Source organism: Carettochelys insculpta, chromosome 2 (genome assembly GCF_033958435.1).
Source record: "Carettochelys insculpta isolate YL-2023 chromosome 2, ASM3395843v1, whole genome shotgun sequence".
In the NCBI taxonomy this organism is placed as follows: Eukaryota; Metazoa; Chordata; order Testudines; family Carettochelyidae; genus Carettochelys; species Carettochelys insculpta.
Genome location: NC_134138.1, coordinates 196096543 through 196117682, shown reverse-complemented (window position 1 = coordinate 196117682; position 21140 = coordinate 196096543). Strand labels below are relative to the sequence as shown.

The 21140-nt window shown below is 43.2% G+C and overlaps 1 protein-coding gene across 2 annotated transcripts in view; it reads left to right on the top strand.

Annotated features, from left to right (window-relative positions):
- CDCP1 (CUB domain containing protein 1) overlaps nucleotides 1-21140 on the top strand; it is an 80726-nt gene that overhangs the window by 37971 nt on the left and 21615 nt on the right. For both annotated transcript variants that reach the window (XM_074988247.1, XM_074988246.1), the window contains exons 2-3: nucleotides 15506-15718; nucleotides 19835-20191. In XM_074988247.1, the coding sequence (XP_074844348.1) occupies nucleotides 15506-15718; nucleotides 19835-20191 (570 nt within the window). The remainder of the gene's footprint in view (nucleotides 1-15505; nucleotides 15719-19834; nucleotides 20192-21140) is intronic.

The following is a 21140-nucleotide window of genomic DNA, read 5'->3' as shown; positions in this document are numbered from 1 at the left end:
GGAAGTCAAGAATTGGATTAAGCCAAGTATGCAAAAGACCCCCTGTAATGACCCAGAAAATTCCCATCCCGGTTCAAACCACGTGTTAATGTGTTGAATTTGTCAAATTTGACACATTAACACATTGTTTGAACCGGGATGGGAATTTTCTGGGTCATTACAGGGGCTCTTTTGCATACTTGGCTTAATCTAATTCTTGACTTCCCCCCAACCCCCATTTTCTCACCTTGATGATTTTTTTCTGATTTGTCAACCTTGATTACTATTTTTGGTTCTCTGTGCCTCAAATATTGAGTCTGTTCTGGTAGGGCTACAGTCTGAAGAAGTGGGTCTACCCCACCAAAGATCACCACCTAATAAATTATTTTGTTAGTCTTTAAAGTGCTGCTTGACTGCTTTTTTGTTTTGATGAGCAGAATACATTTTGTTCTGAGCACCAAGGCCTAAGCAGACGTGCACCACTCCTAGAAACACGTGCTGCCCAGCTGTGGTTGCTATCGGTACTCTGCTAATCATGTGGGTGGCACCTGAATCTCTCTGAAGGGTCGCCCAAGCACTCAGCTTACAGGAATACTGGTTGCAGGGTTGTGTCAAAAAGTTGTGTTGTATTACTGGGATGCTTGACAATCGTCAGCACCAATTCTCTCTCATTACAAATTTTATTAATTTCTATCCTGTACTACTGAAGACATTCAGATTGTGATGCAGCTGAGGAGAGTGGGATTTTTGTTAATTTCCAAAGACTGTGTTCTGGTAAGATAGGCGTAGGCAGAGCAAAGATACAGCATGACCTGAGTGCACATCCACAAACCTAAACAAACGCTGTGAAGCTTACTTCTCATATTATTGGTTGGATAACTGGATTGTCAGATCTGTGCAAAACAGTAGTTTGAATATGGAACAAAATGCCTGTGCAATGAGACCTGAAATATATATGCCTATTCAGTACTTCTGCTGCCTCGAGGAGGGATAGGCCATATTATTCAGGATAATCATGGCTCTGAGCCAGGTAAGCATAGCTAAATGTTGACTAAATAACCAGACAGCACTGTGATTAAACTTTTAAACTGTTTAGTCTAAAATTTTCAAGTGATGATTTTCATCTCGGTTGTGGAAGGATTTGTGAGCATAGCCCCTAAATGTCAAAGTATAGCTAAACCCTAAGTCTTTCCAAAGGATGATGGGAAAAGTACATCTATAGGGTACTGTCTATTTATCAAAGAAACATATGAAACAGTTCTTTTTTTGCAAAAGGGAAAAGAGCCAGGCTTTCCCAAGGCCTCTCATAAAGCAACTAATAAACCGGTGGTGGGGTGGGGGTGGGAACTTTTTTTAGGTTGTGGGGCACTGATCCACAGAAAAATCAATCAGGGGGTACCTAAAAAAGGAGAAGGAAAAAAAGAATCACAAAACCCTCGCTGATATGGGCCCTGAGACACTTCCCTCCTCTCGCACTCCAGCACCATAGGCAGAAGGGTGGAGAAGGCAGAGACTGAGTTTCAGGGCTTCTCTGCAGGCCAAATTAACTCTTCTGGAGGCCTGGGGTAGGACCAAAAATGCGGGGGGTCAGGGTTCAGTGTGTGGGAGGTGGCTGCTGGGAAGCAGGTGTGAGGTCTGCGTGGCAGGGAGGTACAGGAGCAGGATGGGGTGGGTATTTGGGGTCTGGGTGGGAAGGAGGGTACAGAAACAGCTGAGGCTGGGGGGTCTGGGTGGAAGGGGGGCAGAAGTGGGGGGGGGTCAAGGAGGGAGGGAGGGGTCAGGAGCAAGTTTGGGGGGGTCTGTGCAGGAGGAAGCAGTAAGCGGTAGGCATGTCCCAACCCTAGTGGGACATTTCCGGCAGGGAAGTGGCAATGGTGGAGGAAAAGCCTCTCGGAGGAGGTTTTCTTCCTCGCTGCTGCCAGTCACTGCTCCCCACCCCACTGCTCTGACTGGCCAAAATTCCAGCCAGTCAGAGTGGTGAGTGAAGCTTCTGTACAGGTAGCAGGATGCTAGCATTCATTCCCCCAGCCAGGGAAGAGGAAGGAGAAGCGGCCACAGCACCACTTCCTTCTCCCCTCAGCCCACGTGCCCTGGCAGAGACTTGCCTGATCCAGCCCATGAGGCTCAGGGCTCTCCACCCCGCTCCCTGCTGTGGGACAGATGCTAGGGAGGGGAGCCCCGAACCTCCAGGTTCAGATCCAGTCAAGTGGCACTCTGGATCCAGACCATGGGCTGGATGTTCTCCACCCCTGTATAAATAGACCTTTCAGTTGTGGTATCATTTAGACACGACACTGAGGATCTAGTCTAGCAGTGCCTAATAGGAATTCAAAGATCACCACTCTTGTGGTTATCATCCTTCCATATTTGCCATGGGCAGCCCCCTACCATTGCTCTAAATAAATGCCCTCCCCCGAGCCAGGCTCTTCCAGCACCCCTCTGCGCTAAATAAATGCCTTCCTCCTGCCCCAGAGCCGAACACTTCCCCCCCCGCCCAAAATAAATGCCCACTCCCAGGGCCAGGCTCCCCTTCCGCCTGTTCTAATTTAATTTCAGCAACTCACCAGCGCCACCAATGGGACTGCTGCTGGGGCCACTGCACACTTCTCCCACCAAGCAGTGGGGTGCATGTGCGGAGTGGGTGAACAGCGCTCCCTGTATGCGGCTCTCAGGAGGAGCCGGCTTTAAAAGCTCCAAGAACCACGTGTGGCTCCAGATCCTTATTCGCCACAACCGTGACCTGTTTGCCACATGTGGCAAGTGGCGAATGCATTGGACACCACAGATATAAACTGTTTGTCTACAAGAGTACAATGGTACCAGCAAACCTTTTCAAGTACAGACAAGGTGTTTATGGACTATTTGGACTGCCCACTATTTCAGCACTGCTAGAGACTGTCCTCTGCCCCCAGTGCATTTCCTATCCTAGGATTTATGAGGGTGTTTTTGGAAAGCAGGCTTACGGCTGTCTGTTTTTCTTTCTGCACTGTAGGAAACGGGGATGCTGGGAATAGCTCTTTACATGTCTGTGTCCCTCCTACTCCTGTAAAAGGGTGGGAGTAGTAGGCAGGATCTCTCCCTAAGTCTTTGGAATACAGGTAGCTTAAAAGTACCTGAAGAAAATCTAAACTGATGCAGCAAGATCAGTCAATATGTGCCCTTCTGTAAAGGAATACTTAAAGGAATAAAAAAAAAACCACTTGAAAACTACCTGCGGCAGGCATACGTCCTCTCTTGGGGAAACCTTTAGAAGCTTTCTCCTGTGGCTTACATAGGCAAGATTATGCTGATTTCCAAAGGTACTAACTGCCTTCCCACTTCTGAATTTATTTCTTAAGACTTAAGCTGAAGGTGTTTGTAAATGCAATGCTCTAGACACCAGTTACATCAATTAAATACACAGTAGAAATGATATAACATAAAGGAGTTGCTCATCCAATTTTAAAACTGCCTGCAAACGCAAGGATAAGAAAATAAACTGCATCTAAAAGCTTGAGGGTGGCAGGGAAGATGCAATGTGCCCAGAAAACAGGATAATCTTGGCTGTGGTGAAATGAAGATAAGAGAGTATACTCCAAATTTAAGGACCCTTTGGGAGCATCCTGCCATCTGCTCCTCCTTTTATATCTAGGGAGTTTCTGCTTATCTCACTGATGACAGTGTAGCATATGGAGGCAGGTAACAGCTCTCAGCCCACCAGCATCTTGATCTCTGTGTTGGGGTTTGGTTCTGTTGGCAGCCAATGTAGACTCCAGAGCATGAGTGTAATTATGCTCCCAGAATGCAGCTTTACTTACTAATCAAGTGCTTACATTCTTTTTCCAAGTTGCCAGATGTAGAGTGCATTACAGCAATCTAATCTTGAGATGACAAGGTGTGGAAAATTGTAATAATGTAAATATTGCAGAAGAATCACACTTCTTTTCCATGCATGTCAGATGAGAAAAATTGGTCTTTGCCATGCTATCTGTACATGGAGACACAACTAAGAATTTAGTAGCACATCTGTGTTAGAGGTTATGGTCCATTTCGTTAGTTAGAGACACGTGTATAACTTCTGCCAGCTCTTCCATCTGCTTCCACCAGTCTTATTCTGAATAAGTTGCTGTCATCATCCAGACCCCAATTTCATAAAGAGACTAAAATTTTGTTCCACTGCTCTGGCCCAGGAGACATGATGGAAATAGAGCCAGCTACCAGGAGCATTCTGAGTGCATTACAACCTGTGCCAGGCACCCCATATACATGTAGGATGACAATATAGATTACTATGTGATCCTGCAGGAGAGAATGCTCAAACAAAAGGACAATTGCCTGTGGCTACTATTTGGGCTCTCTTGGTTTAAAAAGAAAAAAAATAGAATCCTTTGGGGAACACAATGTGCTTTTGCTAGACTCTGCAAGCAAGTCAAGAAAGCCTTTTAAACAACCTCAGCAGGTGCTCAATGATCTAAAAGAATCAGCATGGACACCTTATCTATTACCTGGAGGAGATGCTGCACCTTACAGCAATATTGTCCTTGTTAAAGAAATCTGAAGAATCAAGTCTTCACTTGAGCTGCCTTGCCAAAGTATCCTCCCTCACACTCCCAAAAAATGGGAAATGAATGTGCATTGCTAGCCAGAGTTTCAGTTTCCTTGGTTCCTTGACCAATGGTGTCTCTGTTGCTTCTTTGAGAACTACTGGTACCCCTTTCATGTCCCCCTAGCCAAAACCTGATAATCTCAGCCAACAAAAGTCCTGTATGGCCCCCACTGGCTTTCACCAACCAGAAAGGACAAGGCTCTGAAAATCACTTTAGTGGAAACCAAAGAAAAGAATGAAAGAGTAGCAGGATTGTACATGGGTATGGCAAACCCACTTAGACTAATGCCAGCCTTCCCGTTCTGAGTGATCTCTGGGATGCTGACGTCTCACATAGTCTATACTAGAGATATCTTTGGTATGAAAGCTCAGTCACGGGGTAGTTTTGCTATAAAATAGGTTTGATGTGGTGGCTCAATATTCATAGAGGTTACAGAAACCAGAGGAAACATGCTTTGTGTTTAATGTTCCTTTCATTGGACAAGTCTGACACTTCCTTATCCTCTTGCTATGTACTCACTTTTTTTGTCTTGTACTGCATACTTTACAAAAATAGTTTACTTTACAAAGCACAAATTCCTTCATAATGTTTTACAAAGGGGGAAGTTTGTATATATTTAAGAGAATTTGCATATTCATTTATCCATCCATCCATCCATGTGTCTGTTCGTTCAGGATCTCCTCCTAAACGGTAAGAGGTAGGATCACCAAATTTGGTGTGCAGCTTCCTCTTATCATAAATTAAAGCAGGGGTGAGCAAACTTTTTAGAGCGGGCCCCATTTTCATCCCTGCAATTAGCAGTAGACTTCCCCCCCATGTGCCAAATGTAATCCAAACCAAGAAAAATTTTGGTTATGTTCATATGAACAAAAACCTTTTTGGTATGTGTAAGAGAATATGTAGAATGTAAAAACTTTATTAATCAGTATATAAATGTAAATACACATATATAAAAACAGTAACAGATTTCAACATTTTTAATAAGATGGAAGAGCCTGACACCCAGCAGCCGATCGTGCTGCACCCCGCTTAGGAAATTTCACACACCCCTGAGGGGGCCCACCCCTCACTTAAAGCAAGGTCCAGGTTTGGTTGTTCCTGGACAATGGTGTGTACACGGAATGCAATACTTTCTCATCCATTGGAAAGGGAGGGGTCTGATGGCAGGGGCAGTTGTATTCCAGAATGAGTGAAGGGGGCAGTAAGCAAGTGTGCCCAGAGAGCCACAGAGCTAGGCAGTGTGGCCTCTGCCACCCCAGGCTTTCCCTTGGGAATAATGCCAGAAGCCTGCCAGTGTGGCCCCCACCTCCCTGGGCCAACCCCAGGGAGCAACTGCCAACCACATCCACCCACTCTCATGAGCTCTTCACGCCTCTTTATCCCATGCCCTGCCTCTTGCATCCCCTGGCACCTTCCCTGAGCCCCTCGTCTCCCAACCCCCTGCCATGACTCCTGCATCCCTACTTTCTCCCTAGCTTCCCCATCTCCAGCCCTGCTCCCCCACATTTCCAAGCCCCTGCCTGCACTCACCACACCCTCAGCACTCTGTCCTGAAGGATCCAAGCAACCCTGGGTAAATCTTCTAGTTACATATAAAAATGGAAGTCAGACCCAATTTTTATGTAATAAACTGACAAGACGTTTAGCTTTTTCCTGCAAATTGCCTGAGTCTGTTAAATTCTTCAAAGCCTTGTGCTTATGTTAGAAGTTAAGTATGTGAGCAGTCCCATGAGACTCAATAAATCTTTTCAGGACTGGGGCCTTAATTGTCATAAAGGCTTCCTGAAGGTAAACTTCCTGAAGTATGAACTCTATAATCCTAATAAACTAGATGTTAAAAATAGGCCCAAACAGCAAAAGGCCATTTGAGTTACCAAAGGAACAAGCTTGCCATCAAAACATGAAAGCTGTTTAGGCAGTAAGTGTAAATAAAACCCCCTTTGCTTTGTAAGTGAGTATGTCAGTCTGACCCTCCTCTTTGTTGTATTTGACAAGAAGAGAAAACCAGTTTTAGCACGAATGATTGCACCAAAAGGGTGTCTGAATTTTGCTTGTACTGCTTCCCTCAATCTTGGTTTGTTTAGTTTGACTGATCGCTTTCAAATAGCTCATTACCTCTATAGTGTAGTGTCAAGTCATTAACATGTTACCCTGCAGATTAAGGGCTGTCAACAAAGCAAGTCTGTTTAGGTGGCTCATTTTTATCCTGGACTGAAGGGTATGGAGAAGATCATAGAAATCAGCCTTGCAGATGGAAACGAAAGAAATTGCTCATTTCATTGAAAAATATGGATAAACTTGATAAAAATATTTAAATTAAAAAAATTAGCTTCAATAAGGGAAATGTAAAAGTGGTTTGTTGTGGAAGGTATAATGAAATAAACCTTTGTGTGAAATCAAAGCCAATCAATAACTCTAAATTTTTTCTGTATTATGTTATTGTCTCAGTGTCCATTTATCCTTCACAATAACATTACCCCTTATTATTGCAAATGTAAACAAATGTTACATTGGGATGTAATACAGGAGACTGCATTGTAAATTGAGTAGGATAACTACCAGTAATGGATGTGGAATTAGGCTGCTGTTGAGGTTGTGTAAAAAACAAATTGTATGTTGTAAGACAAATTGGAGAGTGTTCAGAGCAGACAAACAGATGAAAGTTCTGGAAAATATAAGCCTGTGTAAGACTGGCAGAGAATGGTGATTTTGGACTGAGGGAAGGCATTACCAAGAAATACAGGGAAATTACCAAGAGAACAAGGATTAGGTATTAAAGAGGAGCCTAGGCCAGAACAGAAAGTAGTGTGCTTCAGTGTCAGGGAAAATTTGGCAGTGGAACAAACTGTCCACAGTGGCTGTGGAATTGCCATCGCTTTAGGAATCCAGGGCTAGATTAGACCCCGTCTGTCCGAGATGATTTAGGGAGTCATCTGAATAAATCCTTCCACAATGCAAAGGCAGGGTTGGATGGTCTGCAGAAGGTTCCTTCCATCCCAAAATCTGTATGACATTATGTAGATGAAAAGTAAATATCTTTCTTGTTAAATATCCTGTGAGTCATCATACCAAGCAGCATTTACAGTATGTGGAAATTCCTTCCTTACAAGCAGCATGTACAATTCTTGGTAATTCTAATAAGGTGACATGGAGAAAAGCATAGACAAAGACAGACCGGGATGAGTTATGAAGTGATTATGGTGCTTACAAAGCACCACAGTAGAAATAATTTATATATTCTTGTCTGCATGCTCTAAAGTATATTTTCTGGACTATTCAGCCCTAAATGTTAAGGGACTCTGGAAACACTGGATGTACTTGTGTGTGTATGACCTTTTGTTTCAGGAAGACTACATTCAATTCAGTAAATTACGCTAATCTAACGTTTACAGTAAAGACACTCCTGATGGTCCTGTTCTTTGGTGTCAATCATTTTGGAGAGTAAAATACCACTGAAATTTTATGTTACGCAGATGTTTGTGCAGTGATACGGCATAAAGGTGTGTCTGCAGATTTCTTACTCAGGGTAGGAAATAAGCTGCCTGTGAGCTGGACACAGTTTGCTCAGGGTAGGCCTGGCCTGTTTCCAGACACTTCATTTACCTGAGCGCCTACAGGTATGGTTGCTTGTAGTTCCTGTTGTGCATGGTTCACTGTTCTTGGCCAAAGGGAGCTGCAGGAAATAGGTGGGCCAAACCACTGTTTCCTGCAGCTTCCATTGACTAGGAATGGCAAACTGTGGCCAAAAGGAGCTGGGAGCGGCTGTGCCTGTAAACATTCAGGTAAACAAAGTATCTCTCAGCTGGCCAGGGGATAAACCTTGGCAAACAATGTCTGGCCCTTAGGCCACTTATTGCCCACCCTGTTCTCATAGGAGGCCACAGCAGAGAGAAGAGTCTGTTGCTTTGTCATTGGCATTATCTCAGTCTGTCTTAAGATAGTAAAAAGTCCTGCTTTGGTGCCCCAGCTTGGGAATACTTTGTTAAAGTTACCACTAAGTAATCATTTGTTTAAAGATAAGGATGTGCTTTAGTCTTATTGGGGCTTGGTGAATACAGTAAACGTTCAATTTAATGGACTAGTGGCAGGGAGGGGTCTCTGTTAAACCCAAAAGTCCGTTGAATTTGAGGGTTTATTCTGTATTTGCCCTGGCACCCATCCACCCCTGCCAGGTTCCCCCAGCCCCAGTCTGCCCCTCCCCTCCACTCCCCCCTCCTAAAAAAAGCCAGCGACTCACCAGACCAGCCGCTGCTTGAGGAGCCGTGGCTTGGACCCCTGCTGGAGCCGCAGCTGGAGGCTCCATCATGGCTTGGAGCACTGCCGTGGCTGGAAGCGCTGCCACTGCAGCTGGCGCTGCTACAGCTGGAGACTTTGTCATGGCCTGGAGGAGCAGCCATCACTGCTGAGAGTGCCGTGTGCTCCTCCCACCGTGAATGCCATTTGCCTGCGTATGTGCCCCAGCCCTGGTGGGAGGAGCACAAGGTGGCTCCAGTGGCAGCTCTGGTAAGTCGTCTTACATGCTTTTGGGGGGGGTAGCAGGGCTTGTGGATTTAGGATACTGTGGACCCCAGCAGACTTTGGGAAACAAAGGTGTGGGTGGGGGGCTGGTGGATGTCCATGGCTCCCAAAGTCCACTCAATCAGGGTCTCTAAAATCGAGGGTTTACTGTAGTAATATCCATGGATGTGTTTTCCTGCAGTGTGGAGCTTGGTGCTGATCTCTGTTAAAGACCAGGCCTACCAATAGGGAGTGGGGGCAAAAGCAGGAGTTGCCTCAGAGCCTGGAAATTCAAAGGGGCCTGGACCTCCTGCCCTCTGCTGCTGTGGGAGTGGTGGCGACTGGAGCCCCAGGCCCTTTTGAGCTGCTGTCGGAGTACCGCTCCACGGGCTAAGAAGGCAGGGCGTGCCATGTTCTGGGTGGTGCAGAGGGGTATCTGCTCAAGGCTCCACCCTTTCAGGGGGTGCAGAGCCACCCACCCCATGCCTTACCCCAGGGTCTGCAGTGGCTGTCGCCCCTCTGTGAAAGCCCATGTTGTCTGTATTCTGTCTTGGTTTGTTACAAGAATACTTACACTATTTCAGGGTTTCCAGGGACTACAAAGGGAAAAGTGAAAGCTAGCACCACTGCCGTGGGAAGTAAATGAGAGGAAAGAATAAGAATAGGCTTTTATTTCTAAATGAGTGCTGAACATGAAAATTACTTTAAGCAAGGAAGAAACAAGCACCATTAGCTCCCTCTGTATCAGCTACCATACAGTAAACCCTCAATTTAATGGACTAATCGGGGGAAGGGGTGCTTGCTATTCCTGAAAGTCCATTAAATGCAAGAGTTTACTGTACTGATCAATATCAGCAAGATTAAAGACGGCCGTTGTAAAAGTGTGTTTTTGTGTGCCACGTGCATAGAATAGCACAAAGCCAAATGAAAAAGTGAAATAGGGAGTAACCTAAAAATAGCTAATCAAATTTCAACTCAGAGAACTGCTGTGTGTGGAGAACAGGAAGTGGAGAAAGGAAACTGTCTTGTGGGTCACCGCTGCACTTGCCTAACTTGGAGAACCATTCCCCTAAAGAGAAGATAGGAGAACTGAGCAGTTCCCATTGACTTCCATGAGACTGGGATTGAGCCCAAACATGGAATTACGGTGTTAGTTTTCATATCTTTGTTCAAGTGAATGAGAATATTTCAATTGCATTGATCTCAGGCAGCATTTCCCAAACTAATTTGGCAACGGAACATTTCTGGGTTTGGACTGTGTTGACGGCACAAATGCATGCTGGTTTGGGTGAAAGAGGGGTTGCATACAGAAAAATTGCTGCACATAATGCTCAACAGTTGATTTCACAGTTAGATTTTTTAGATCTCTTATTTTACAAAGAACAAAAAGTAAAAGAAAATCTGAATTAATAACTAATGATGTTCTGCTAGGAGGACTATTAGCAATCCTATAATTAAGTACAAACCCAAAATGAAACCTCAGTATAACAGCTGAAAGAAAGATAGTGTTGTTCTTTTGTACAAAAATCATATTGTTCAAAAAATGACTGCCCTTCCTTAAAGCTTAAAAAAACATTTCTGTGAAAAAGTAACACAAAGCAAAATGAAAAAAAGGGGAAATATTTTTAAATTTTGTGTTTTTTATAAATTTGTTATTTTTGCAGAAAACTACTGGAAAATAAAATAAGTAACATTTGACAGTTTTTTAATGGGAAGAGTGTTTTTGCATCTCTGTTTTGGCATGAGTTGCATAATAACTACTATTATGAATGCATTATAAATATTAATATACCTACGATCTGATATACCCTAGTATAATTACTAATATACCCTAGTATTTTTCATACACGTAATTTATTATTTAATATTTTAGAAGGAAAAATATTGCTAGCACCAAAATTTTTTCATGGCACACCTATTGACATTGTGCAGAGCACAGTTCGGTAAATGCTAATCTGTGAGAAGAACAGGGTCAGGATATTTTGTTATTAACATATCACACTGCTTTTTCCTCTGCTTCTAAAACTGCTGAACAAGTGTATGAACTAGGATGCTGCTGCCAGGATGAATTGAAATGATGGCAGCGATAAAACCGCATTAAGCGAGCCTTCTTTGGGGATAAATGGCTTGCAGGTTCGCTGTCTGTAAAACTTCCCATCAGATGTGTTGCACTGATACTGATGAAACCTAGATGCAGGGCCTTTGGCATAGGAAGGTTTCCCTCTAGTCCCTGATGTGACCCCTTCTTCTCTTGGAGGTGGGATGGGTGTATCCACATGAGACACAGCAGCTGTAAAAGGCACACAAATAACACTTCTGTCCCACTATGCTGATAAATCAAGCCTACTAGTCTCAGGTGTTGCATAACAAAAGTAAGCACAACTCTCTTAAAGAGTTAGGAAGACCAGATTGTTTCATTAAATCCATGTGGCACAACAGATTTTTCTTTGTAAACATGAACTGGCCTGTTCAACCCTCTCTGGTATTTCTTAACATAGCAGTCTTTTAAGCTCCCAGGGAAAGTACTTGTAGCTTAGATTTAAATACAGCACAATTGAAAGCAATCTTAGAAGCAAACATTTAAAATCTAGGAAAACTGAGATTGTTGATAATCCATGAAAACATTTTAGGGATGGGGAAATATAGTATAGAGTTGTTATAGATCAGAGGAATTTTATTAAGGTCTGATGCTTGACTATTGAACTCATGGGGCCATCATGCTGTAAGTTGTAGAGAATAAGTAAGTGGCACAGCATGGTTTAGGCAGATCTTGCTTTTGGAAGGTGTGTAAAGTGAACAAGTGAATGCAGTGTTGTCAAGTTCTAAGAAAATCAAGTATCTGGCTTACAAATTAGACTTAAAAACAAGACTCTTGGAATCCCTTTTGTTTCTCTCTCTCTTGAGCCTTTAGGTTTTGTTTGGTTTATCTTTGTTTTTTCAGGCTTTGTTCTGTACCCGTGAAGGTTAGAAACTTACATTATTTTAAAAATTGAAAGGAGGAGCTCTGTTAGAGTCATGACTTCTGAGTCTGGAGCTTTAGGACTCATGGTAACATCATGAAAATAGGGCAAGATGATGGTGTTACCCCTGCAATAGTAGGGCAGTAGGAAAAAAGGAATTGATGATAGCATAAACAGCTAAGAGGTGATTGTATAAACAAAGCTCTCTCACCATCCCCAACATTTCTGGGGCTGTATTCAGCCATAACTAAGTTCCACTGGCATCCACACAGATTTCATCCACTTACTCCAGGGTTGAAATTGAACTTTGCCGAATACCAAAGGGGTGACAGTCGGTGCTCACATTCCCTCTGAATCAGTGCAGTTATGCTACTTTGCCTCTTATGCCGTGCATCATGTAAATCCTCACAGGCTCAAATTTGGCTCAGAGATTGAGTTGTTTGTTGAATAGTCTTGCTCTTCCAGCCAGTTTTATTTTGCAATTTTTTTTTGTTTTTATAGCACCGTATCCGCAGTACAATATCCTTTGAAGACTGAACTCTTACTATTCTGTACTCTGAATGAAAAGTGCCGTTTCATTATACAGGTTGCTTAGACTTCGGTTGTCTTTCCCAAGCACCAAACGATACCACAAGTAAGGGTAGCAAAAGGGATATGCAGAGACTGACTCCTCATGCGTCAGCATTCTGGTGCAGCACTCCACAGCCCATCCCTGTAAGTTTGGTGGAAAGGATTGGGAAGGTGAAGCCGTGTTTACGTGGATCCTTCAGTCAGCCCTCCCACACGTGGAGGAAATCATAGAACTCAAAGGTACATTTAGAGGTCATCAAGTCCAGTCCCCTACATTCATGGCAGGACCACTCACCATGTAGACCTTCTTTGACAGGGCATTTGTCTAGCCTGCTCTTAAAAATTTGTGGTGATGGCGATTCCACAGCCTCCCTAGACAATTTATTTCAGTGCTTAACTACCCTAATAAGGGAACCTTTTTCCTAAATTCCAATCTAAACCTCCCTTGCTGCATTGAGTACTTCAGCCTTTCCCACATCATCAGTCACCATGTTACCTCCCTCATCCTGTAACGGCCCCACACCCTCCCTGATAGTCCTCTTATTGTTAAAATACCTCTCTTCTTGTTGCTCTTCACATTCCTTGCTAGCTGCAGTTCCAATTATGATTTTGCTTTCCTGATTACCCCCTGGCATTCTCCAGCCATATATTTATACTGCTCCATATCCATCTGTCCAAGTTTCCACTTCTTTTAGGCATCCTTTTTGAGTTTAAGATGACCAAAGATTTCCCTTGTAAGCCAAGCTGGTTGCCTACCATATTTGTTTTTCTTATTGTGCATCAGGATGGTTTGTTCCTGGGCCTTCCATAAGACCTCTTTAAAATACTGCCAGTTCTCCTGAACTCTTTTACCCTTCATATTAGCTTCCCAGGGGATCCTGCCCATCAGTTCTCTTAGGGAGTCGAAGTCTGCTCTTCTGAAATCAAGGGTCTGTGTTTTACTGCTCATCTTTCTTCTTTTTGTCAGAATCCTGAAATCTACCATCTCATGATCACTGCAGCCCAGGTTTCCACCCGCTTCTCTCTCTCCTACTATTTCTCTCCTGTTTGTGAGCAGCAGGTCAAGGTGTGCCTGACCTCTGGTTGGCTCCTTCAGCACTTGTACCAGGAAGTTGTCCCCAACATTTTACAAAAACTTCCTGAATTATCTGTGTGCTGCTGTATTAGTCTCCCAACAAACCTCTAGGTGATTGAAGTATTCCATGAGAACCAGCATCTGTGATTTGGAAGCTTTTCTCAGCTGTCTGAAGAAATTCTCATCTACCTCATCTACCTGATATGGCGGCCTATAGCAGACACCAAACACTACATCACCTCTGTTGCTTCCCCTTCTAAGCTTAACCCAAAGACACTCAACTGTCTCTTCATCCTCCATAAACTGGAGCTTGGATCAATCATATTGCTCTCTCACATAAATCACAACTCCTCCTTCTTTTCTCCCTTGCCGGTCCTCCCTGAACAGTTTATACCCTTCCATGACAGTGCTCCAGCTGTCTGAGTCATCCCACCAAGTCTCCGTTATTGCAATCACCTCATACTTCCCTGACTGTGCCTGGGCCTCTAATTCCTCCTGTTTGTTTCCCAGGCTTCTTGCATTCATGTCCAAACACTTAGATAATAAGCTATTCCTTACAAATGTCTTCTGCGTAAGCTGTGGCCTGGAAGGAGGATTTGTCGCTAGGTAAGCTAAATTGTGGTGAAAGTGATGCAACTATGGAACTACCATCAGACAGCCCATGTTTCCCTAGAGGGACTGTTAGTGAGAGGACATGAGTGGAACAGGGAGTTAGGTGGAGGGAAAATTCAGCTACATGGAGAGAGCATTCAAGGATTTAATAAAGCTCTGTTGTTCAATTTAACATGCAGTCACTTCACTCCTCATGAACAAAACAGGAGAAGCTCACAGGGAGAATCCAGAGGATTTTGTGTTTTAAAAACGATTGTTTCTCAACATTGACATAATGCCCTGCCCGTGTGGATTGTCATGAACAATGGTGAGGCTATAGTAAGATGCTGTCACTGCACTTACTAACATGGGTGTCTCCTGCTCTGTACAGGGGTTCCAATTAAGGCTCACATTCTAATTGGTTTGTGTATACACTTCCTGAATTGAATCTCAAGTTCCATATATGCTCACAGACATGGAAACTGATAGTCTCGTGGGGATAACAGGGCCAGGTCCAAAGTCGGGATACTAGCAACTGTGACTAATAAGGCCCAGATCCTGAAAGGTATTTAGGCATCTAACTCCCATAGGGATCTCAGCCCAAATGTTGTCAATATCAGACAGAAGCTGTGTTAGTCTATAGCTTCACAAAGAACAAGTAGTCCTGTAGCACCTTACAAACTAACACATTTATTAGGTAATGGGCTTTTGTGGGTAAGACCCACTTCATCAGAGGTGAATATTTTCTACTCAAAGTGGGTCTTTCCCACGGAAGTTCATTATCTAATAAATAAATTGGTTAGTCCATAGGGTGCTACAGAACTGCTTGTTATCAATATCAGTGTCTCAGTTATAATTGGACTAAAACAAGGACAGTACACATGAACTGAATCAGGAATGGTACTCTTTGTTAACAGGACAGTTTCATCAATGACCGTTAGCTAGAACGGGTAGAGATGGTGTCCCTGCCCTTTGATTGCTGGAAAGTGGGAATGGACAACAGGGGATGGATCACTTGGTGATTTACACCAGCATCTTTCTTTTTTCATTTACCATAACAAAAAATTTGGCAGATGCCACACGCAGATTTTTTTGTTGCTGTTTCAACCAGGTATCTAGAGTGTGTTGTTGGCTTAATGTTTCAAATTTTAAAAACAACGATCAAAAATGTTGCTGTTTAAAATGTAGCATCCTTGGCTGCATGGGGAAATGATCTCATGTGAAGAATATTTATTCTTTCTTTTCAGGTTCTTTTTCAATATCCCGTCATGCTATGGACAACATCACAATCACAATTAAACGTGGGCCTTCTGTTCCACCTCTACAAGACTGTAAAATCTGTAGGGGAAAGATATGCCAACCTGAATTTAGGATAACTGCTGCTGATGGGAATGGAAATTATAATTTCACATGTGCAACACCAGAGAAATATTTAGTCATGGAAATACAGAAGAACATTGGTAAGACGTGTTTAAAAATTCCGCTTTCAGAATTTCTTAATCCCCCTCTCATTCTTGTTTAGTGTCTGGCTCATAAAGAGTTACAGGAATATCTTGCTCATTATGCCATCTTGTAGTAACTACCACAGGCTGAGCTAGAGACAGAGCATGCAGAATCAGTGGGAGGTTGCACCCACCTCCAGAAAAACAGGCCAATGGCAGAAGGTGCAAAGTTTAGGGCAGTCAGCCCTGTGGCGGGGGCAGCAATACTCCTTCAGAGCTGCATGCAGAGGAGCGACACGGTACTGTCATGGCATTTCAAAGGGGCCAGAGCTCTGGCGTGGCAGGCCTGTTCACAGTGGAAAGTTGATACATAGCTTGTAATATGTGAGAACTTCATTGAACTTGGTATGTTTGCTCACAGTGTGAAATATGGACATGCCACATTGGAAACCAAGTTGTTGCAGAAATAGTTATTAACAAATTTCTAATTGTTCTAATTAATTTAGCTCCTAGCACAGACTTCAGAGTGTCTCATTTGACCTTAGCCGGCTTCTGGATGAGAGCCAGGGTCTGTGCTAGCAAATCTGGCTGGTGTAGGGGTGGCCACTGCAGGTATGGGGTAGCGTTATTGAGATCTATCCTGGGTTGATTGCCATGCATAAACATTCATACATGTATGTTGGCTCATTATTCGGTGGCTAGATATGTTTTCCACACTGCACACACAGTTTATATATGGTTGTTAAGTTAACACCATGTACAGAAGGACTATTGAACAAATTGTGGGCTACATAGGAATTAATGGTTATCACTACTGTGTACGTGAGAGTGGAGATACGCTCATTGTCATACATACATAGGCCCCTATCCAACGTTGGGAACTCATAACTAATCCTTCTCTTTTAGCTGACACATATGAGAGCAAGTCTGATTCAACTCATCAGAGGGTAATATACATACCTATTGTACACAGATAACATTAGCAGAACTAAAAGCTGCAAAGTGAGGCACTCAGAAGCTAGGAAATGGGAGAATGAAGGTGGCCTGTTCACTTGAATTTGTCCCCATTGTGCATGGGCATTATGCTGTGAATTTTAATGACAAAATCATACCCTTTTTTCCACAGGGCCCCTGGCCTCATTCAGTATTTTGTTTTATGCTGATTGCGCATAAAACGATGAGCATAAAAAAAAAGTAATGGTGTGAAGTAAATAAGACATGAGGCCTTATTTACTTGGCACTATTAAATCTAGCTCTGAGGACAGAATTATTAATTTCTTCCTGGTTTTTTTCTATAGTGCATATTACTAGTATATCTGAGAGCTTTAATATTAGTGGATTTATTTTCACATCAACCCTGTAAGGTGAGCCAGAGACCCAGCCACATGGCAGGCAAGTGGTCTTTGGGCTGCAGGTGGGTAGGCAGGACCCTGACCACCACTGTGCTGGAGCAGCCCCAGCCCAATCTGTGGTGGGCAGGCTGGCCTGGCACAGCTCCTGCTATGCCTGGCAGGTGGGAGCCATGTGCCAGCCACCAAGGATTAAACAGTGTAATTTTAATTGCTTAATCACTTTAAAGTAGAGATGTAAATATCAGTTTAACCTGTTAACTGACATAACACTAGTTAATGGTTTTAATTGATATTTACATTCCTACTTTATACCTCGCACTGACGTACAGTTGCAGTTTTGAATGTTTAGCCCTTTCACAGGTATCAGACTAGTGTTCCCTGGAAGCTGAGCGCTTGGGCAGCTGTGTAGGAGAGAATCATATGTTTCCCATGAGCTGATTAGCAGAGCGCTCACAGCCACCTACGGTGGGCAGCCTGTGTTTCTGTTGGTGGCACACATCCACGTGTGGGTGCACATAACAAAAGTTGTTCTGACCATAGATGGAAAAAATTAGAGGGAGCCCTGGATCAGACCTCAGCATCTCAAGTTAGGCATCCAGAGAACACAGAACATGTGATTAGTCGCCACCTTCAAAAAGTTTGGTTCAAGTGGCTTGCTCCAAATCATACCGGAGTACTGTAGAAGAGTCAGGGAAAGAATGTTTAAAGCAGCGTTCAACTGTCTGAACCATGAGCTGCCACTCCCCTGTTCTTTCCACCTTCCTGTAATCTCCTGCCTCATTTACTTATACCTTCAACAGCTGCGGAAGGGGTCCTGCAGATGCTGCTGTCACTATACTACTGTGATTCTTCCCCAGTAGGTCTTTCTGTGCATTGAATGAGGCTAGGATCCTGAGGGAAAAAATAAAAAATGACCATGTAACTGTAACAAAACTGTTAACCGTAACATATTATACCGATACACAAGGGGCCTGAATTAGGGTTGCATAGGAATCCTTAATTCTGGTATTTCATAACCGTTGTGTGTTTGACCGTGCAACCTTAATCTTTTAAAGTAGCTTGAATTTTTAGAAAAGCAAACCGAAATAAACACAAATTCTGTCACATAGCATCATGTCGACACTGGCATGGTTCATCAGCAAGGTTGAAATTTTTAGATCCGCTACACAGACCTCTGCCACAGAGAAAACCAGTCGCAGTAGTAGGCTGTCATCTGCTGTGTGGCCCAGCACTGGAGGGTGACGAGGCGTATGCTCTGCCAGTGGGTTCAGAGAGCAAATGCCCAGTCCCACGCTAGAGCATTTACTTCCGAGAAAGTCCTTCTGTGGCCTGGTGGTCCCCAGCTGGTGTAAGCTCATTTGTTCTGTGTGGAGGGTATGTTCACAGTCCATCAGAACTAGGACTTGTGAGGAGCGGGAGCATGCTCAGTGAGCACGGAATCTTTGGCAGCTGTAACATTCCAAATCTAGCAAGTCTCGTTGGAACATGCCCCTCCTGCAGTTATTGAAAGCCCTGTAGTTTGGCCAAATATGGATAGATTTTCATGAGAGGACAGAACGCTCATCTCTGGCACCTAGTCCGCCCCCTTGCCAAATGTCAAGTTGCTGGTCTAAAACAGGAGAGTACTAATGTTCCCTCCCCTCCCCCAAAAGGTGGCTATTTTCTTTTCCCTCTCCCCTGTCTAAAAATTTCCAGAAAAATGTAGCCCCAGGCAGACATCTGGCATGGACAAGTTACAGCCTATATGGCTAGAGAAAAGTAAAGTTTTATAAACAGCTGAAAGTGGGCTATTAAGTTCAAGGTTATCTGATACTAATAGTAATAGTAATGTTGCTAGCCTTACCTGTGATTATCCAGTTCATGACAAAATAAACAAGTGGCAGGACTGATGTGGAAGCTGCCAGTTGGATTTCCTGACTACCACGAAATTAAAAAATTGTAACCAATGGCTGCAGGATGTCCCTGAATACTCTGGTGCACCCAGGGCTGGCCAGAGACTTTGCTGGGCCCTGGACAGTGTGGGGAAAAAGGGAAGGGGCATGGTTCCATGTCTCCAGAAGGTGCAGGGCTAAGGCAGCCAGCCCTTAGCACAGTCCAGACTGTGTCACGCTCCAGACCTCAGCAATACCCAGACTGTGCCACATGGGGCTACAGCAGCAATTTAAAGGCCCCAATGTGCCAATCCCTTAGGGATGCCTGCTAAGCAGACTCTGTAGAGCACAATCTCAGAGGCAAATCTTGCAGGTGCTTCCAACATCAGAGTCACCAACTCTTATGATTGCATCAAAAGTCTTGCTTTATTTGATATTTTTCTGAAATGCCCTGTTTCCTGGAGTTACGAATCTCAGTTTTCATTTAAAAAGAGGATTTTTGGCCCTCATGGAGCTGGAGGAAAGATTGAAATCATGAGCTAAAAAGGCTCAAAAGACAAATGAAATCAAAATGTATTGTTTTGCAAAATCTGATTTAAAAGATAATGAATCACATTATTATGGCAGGGCCTGACTTACTGGTTTTGAACCTGCAAGGTTGTCAATACTGTTCTTACTTTCTCTAGGAGGCTGCAGGGAAGAGTACAGTGTATGTGATTTCTTGTCTTAAAACTATTTGATTTGCTAACCCTTGAACAGTGAGGGAATGTTGCACACTGTAATTTAAGTGGTGGTTAGGAGTTTAGTATAATTAATAGAAAAATATGAACACAATGGGCAGAGAGGAAAAACAGCAACTTCCTCAATGATTCATGGTTTGTGTAACTGCTTTGTGTGTGTGTGTGTTTTAGATTGTATGTCGGGCCCATGCCCCTTTGGAGATGTTAATCTTCAGCCGTCAGGACTGCCTCGCCTTAACAGGACCTTCATCTGGGATGTGAAAGCCAGTAGGAAAGGTGGACTTGAACTTAAATTCTCTACACCATGGTTAAGGCAGATTGGGCCCACAGACACTTGTCCAGATTTAATCACTTACAGCATCAGCAGCTGTATCGACACTACCAGAGTCAACATCGGAACATTCTGCAGAAATGGCACCATGTCTCGGGTCAAGGTTCAGGGAGGAGTTGTGATGGCTTTGTACCTCCCATGGAATTCAACTCTCACTATGTCTGGCTTTAACATAGCAAACAGGTCTTCTATAAAAAGTAGGTACAGCATAGTATTTACTTATTTATTTGCAGTTTTAGCTCTTGTGGCTTGCAAACAGGTTTTTATTTGTACTGGTTATTTTATTTAAATTGAAATAGGAATATCCCCCACAAAACTGAAAATCACAGGCGTTATAGGTTTAATCTCTATACTTTCCTATTGTTTCTACAGCCTCAAACCTTTGTCCCATCTTATTAAAATCCGGTGAAATATTTCCAGAACTCAGTCATGTTCCTTACTTTACTGAGCCTTGCTATCAAGTTTTAGTCTTGTATTTACTTTGCTAATTTACTTACTTCCCTCCTGTTCTTGTACTTACATATATTTTCAAAGGTTTTTTTAGTTCATCTTCTGAATGTCATGATTTTAGTTCAATCAGTGAACCTAATAATTATGAAAAATGACATGTTTCTATTTGTGAATCAAACATTACTATCAAAACTCTTCTTAAATTGAGACTTCATAGGATTTTAAAAGCCAAACCAAAAGTGTTTGCAAAAGAGTAATGAATAACGAAATGATGAGAATGGGCAAAGACTGCCATTGAACCTACTTTTAACAGCTTCTTTATTCACAATGTGCTGAACTCCTCAGACTTACATTCCTGCTTAAGAAACTGGAAGAAAGATGCCTGGAAGAAACATCAACCTGTCTGCTGGTGTTTGTATATGCACAATAGCTTGTTTAAGCCCATTCTGTAACAAGCAATTTGCACAATTGTATTTTTATCTTTCGGCTCTATGGCAAAGGATGGAGCTCTCTGTGCATTGTCCATACAACCCTGTTTCGGTTTTGAGAAGTTTCTGCATATTACTTGATTGCCAGTTAGCATTAGTTATGGCTAGAAACTGCTTCAGAAACACAACATAGTTGTATCTACATAGGCAAAAGTTAGATACATAATTATGACCAGTGCAGTATCACTAATTTTTAGCTGTTGAGTAG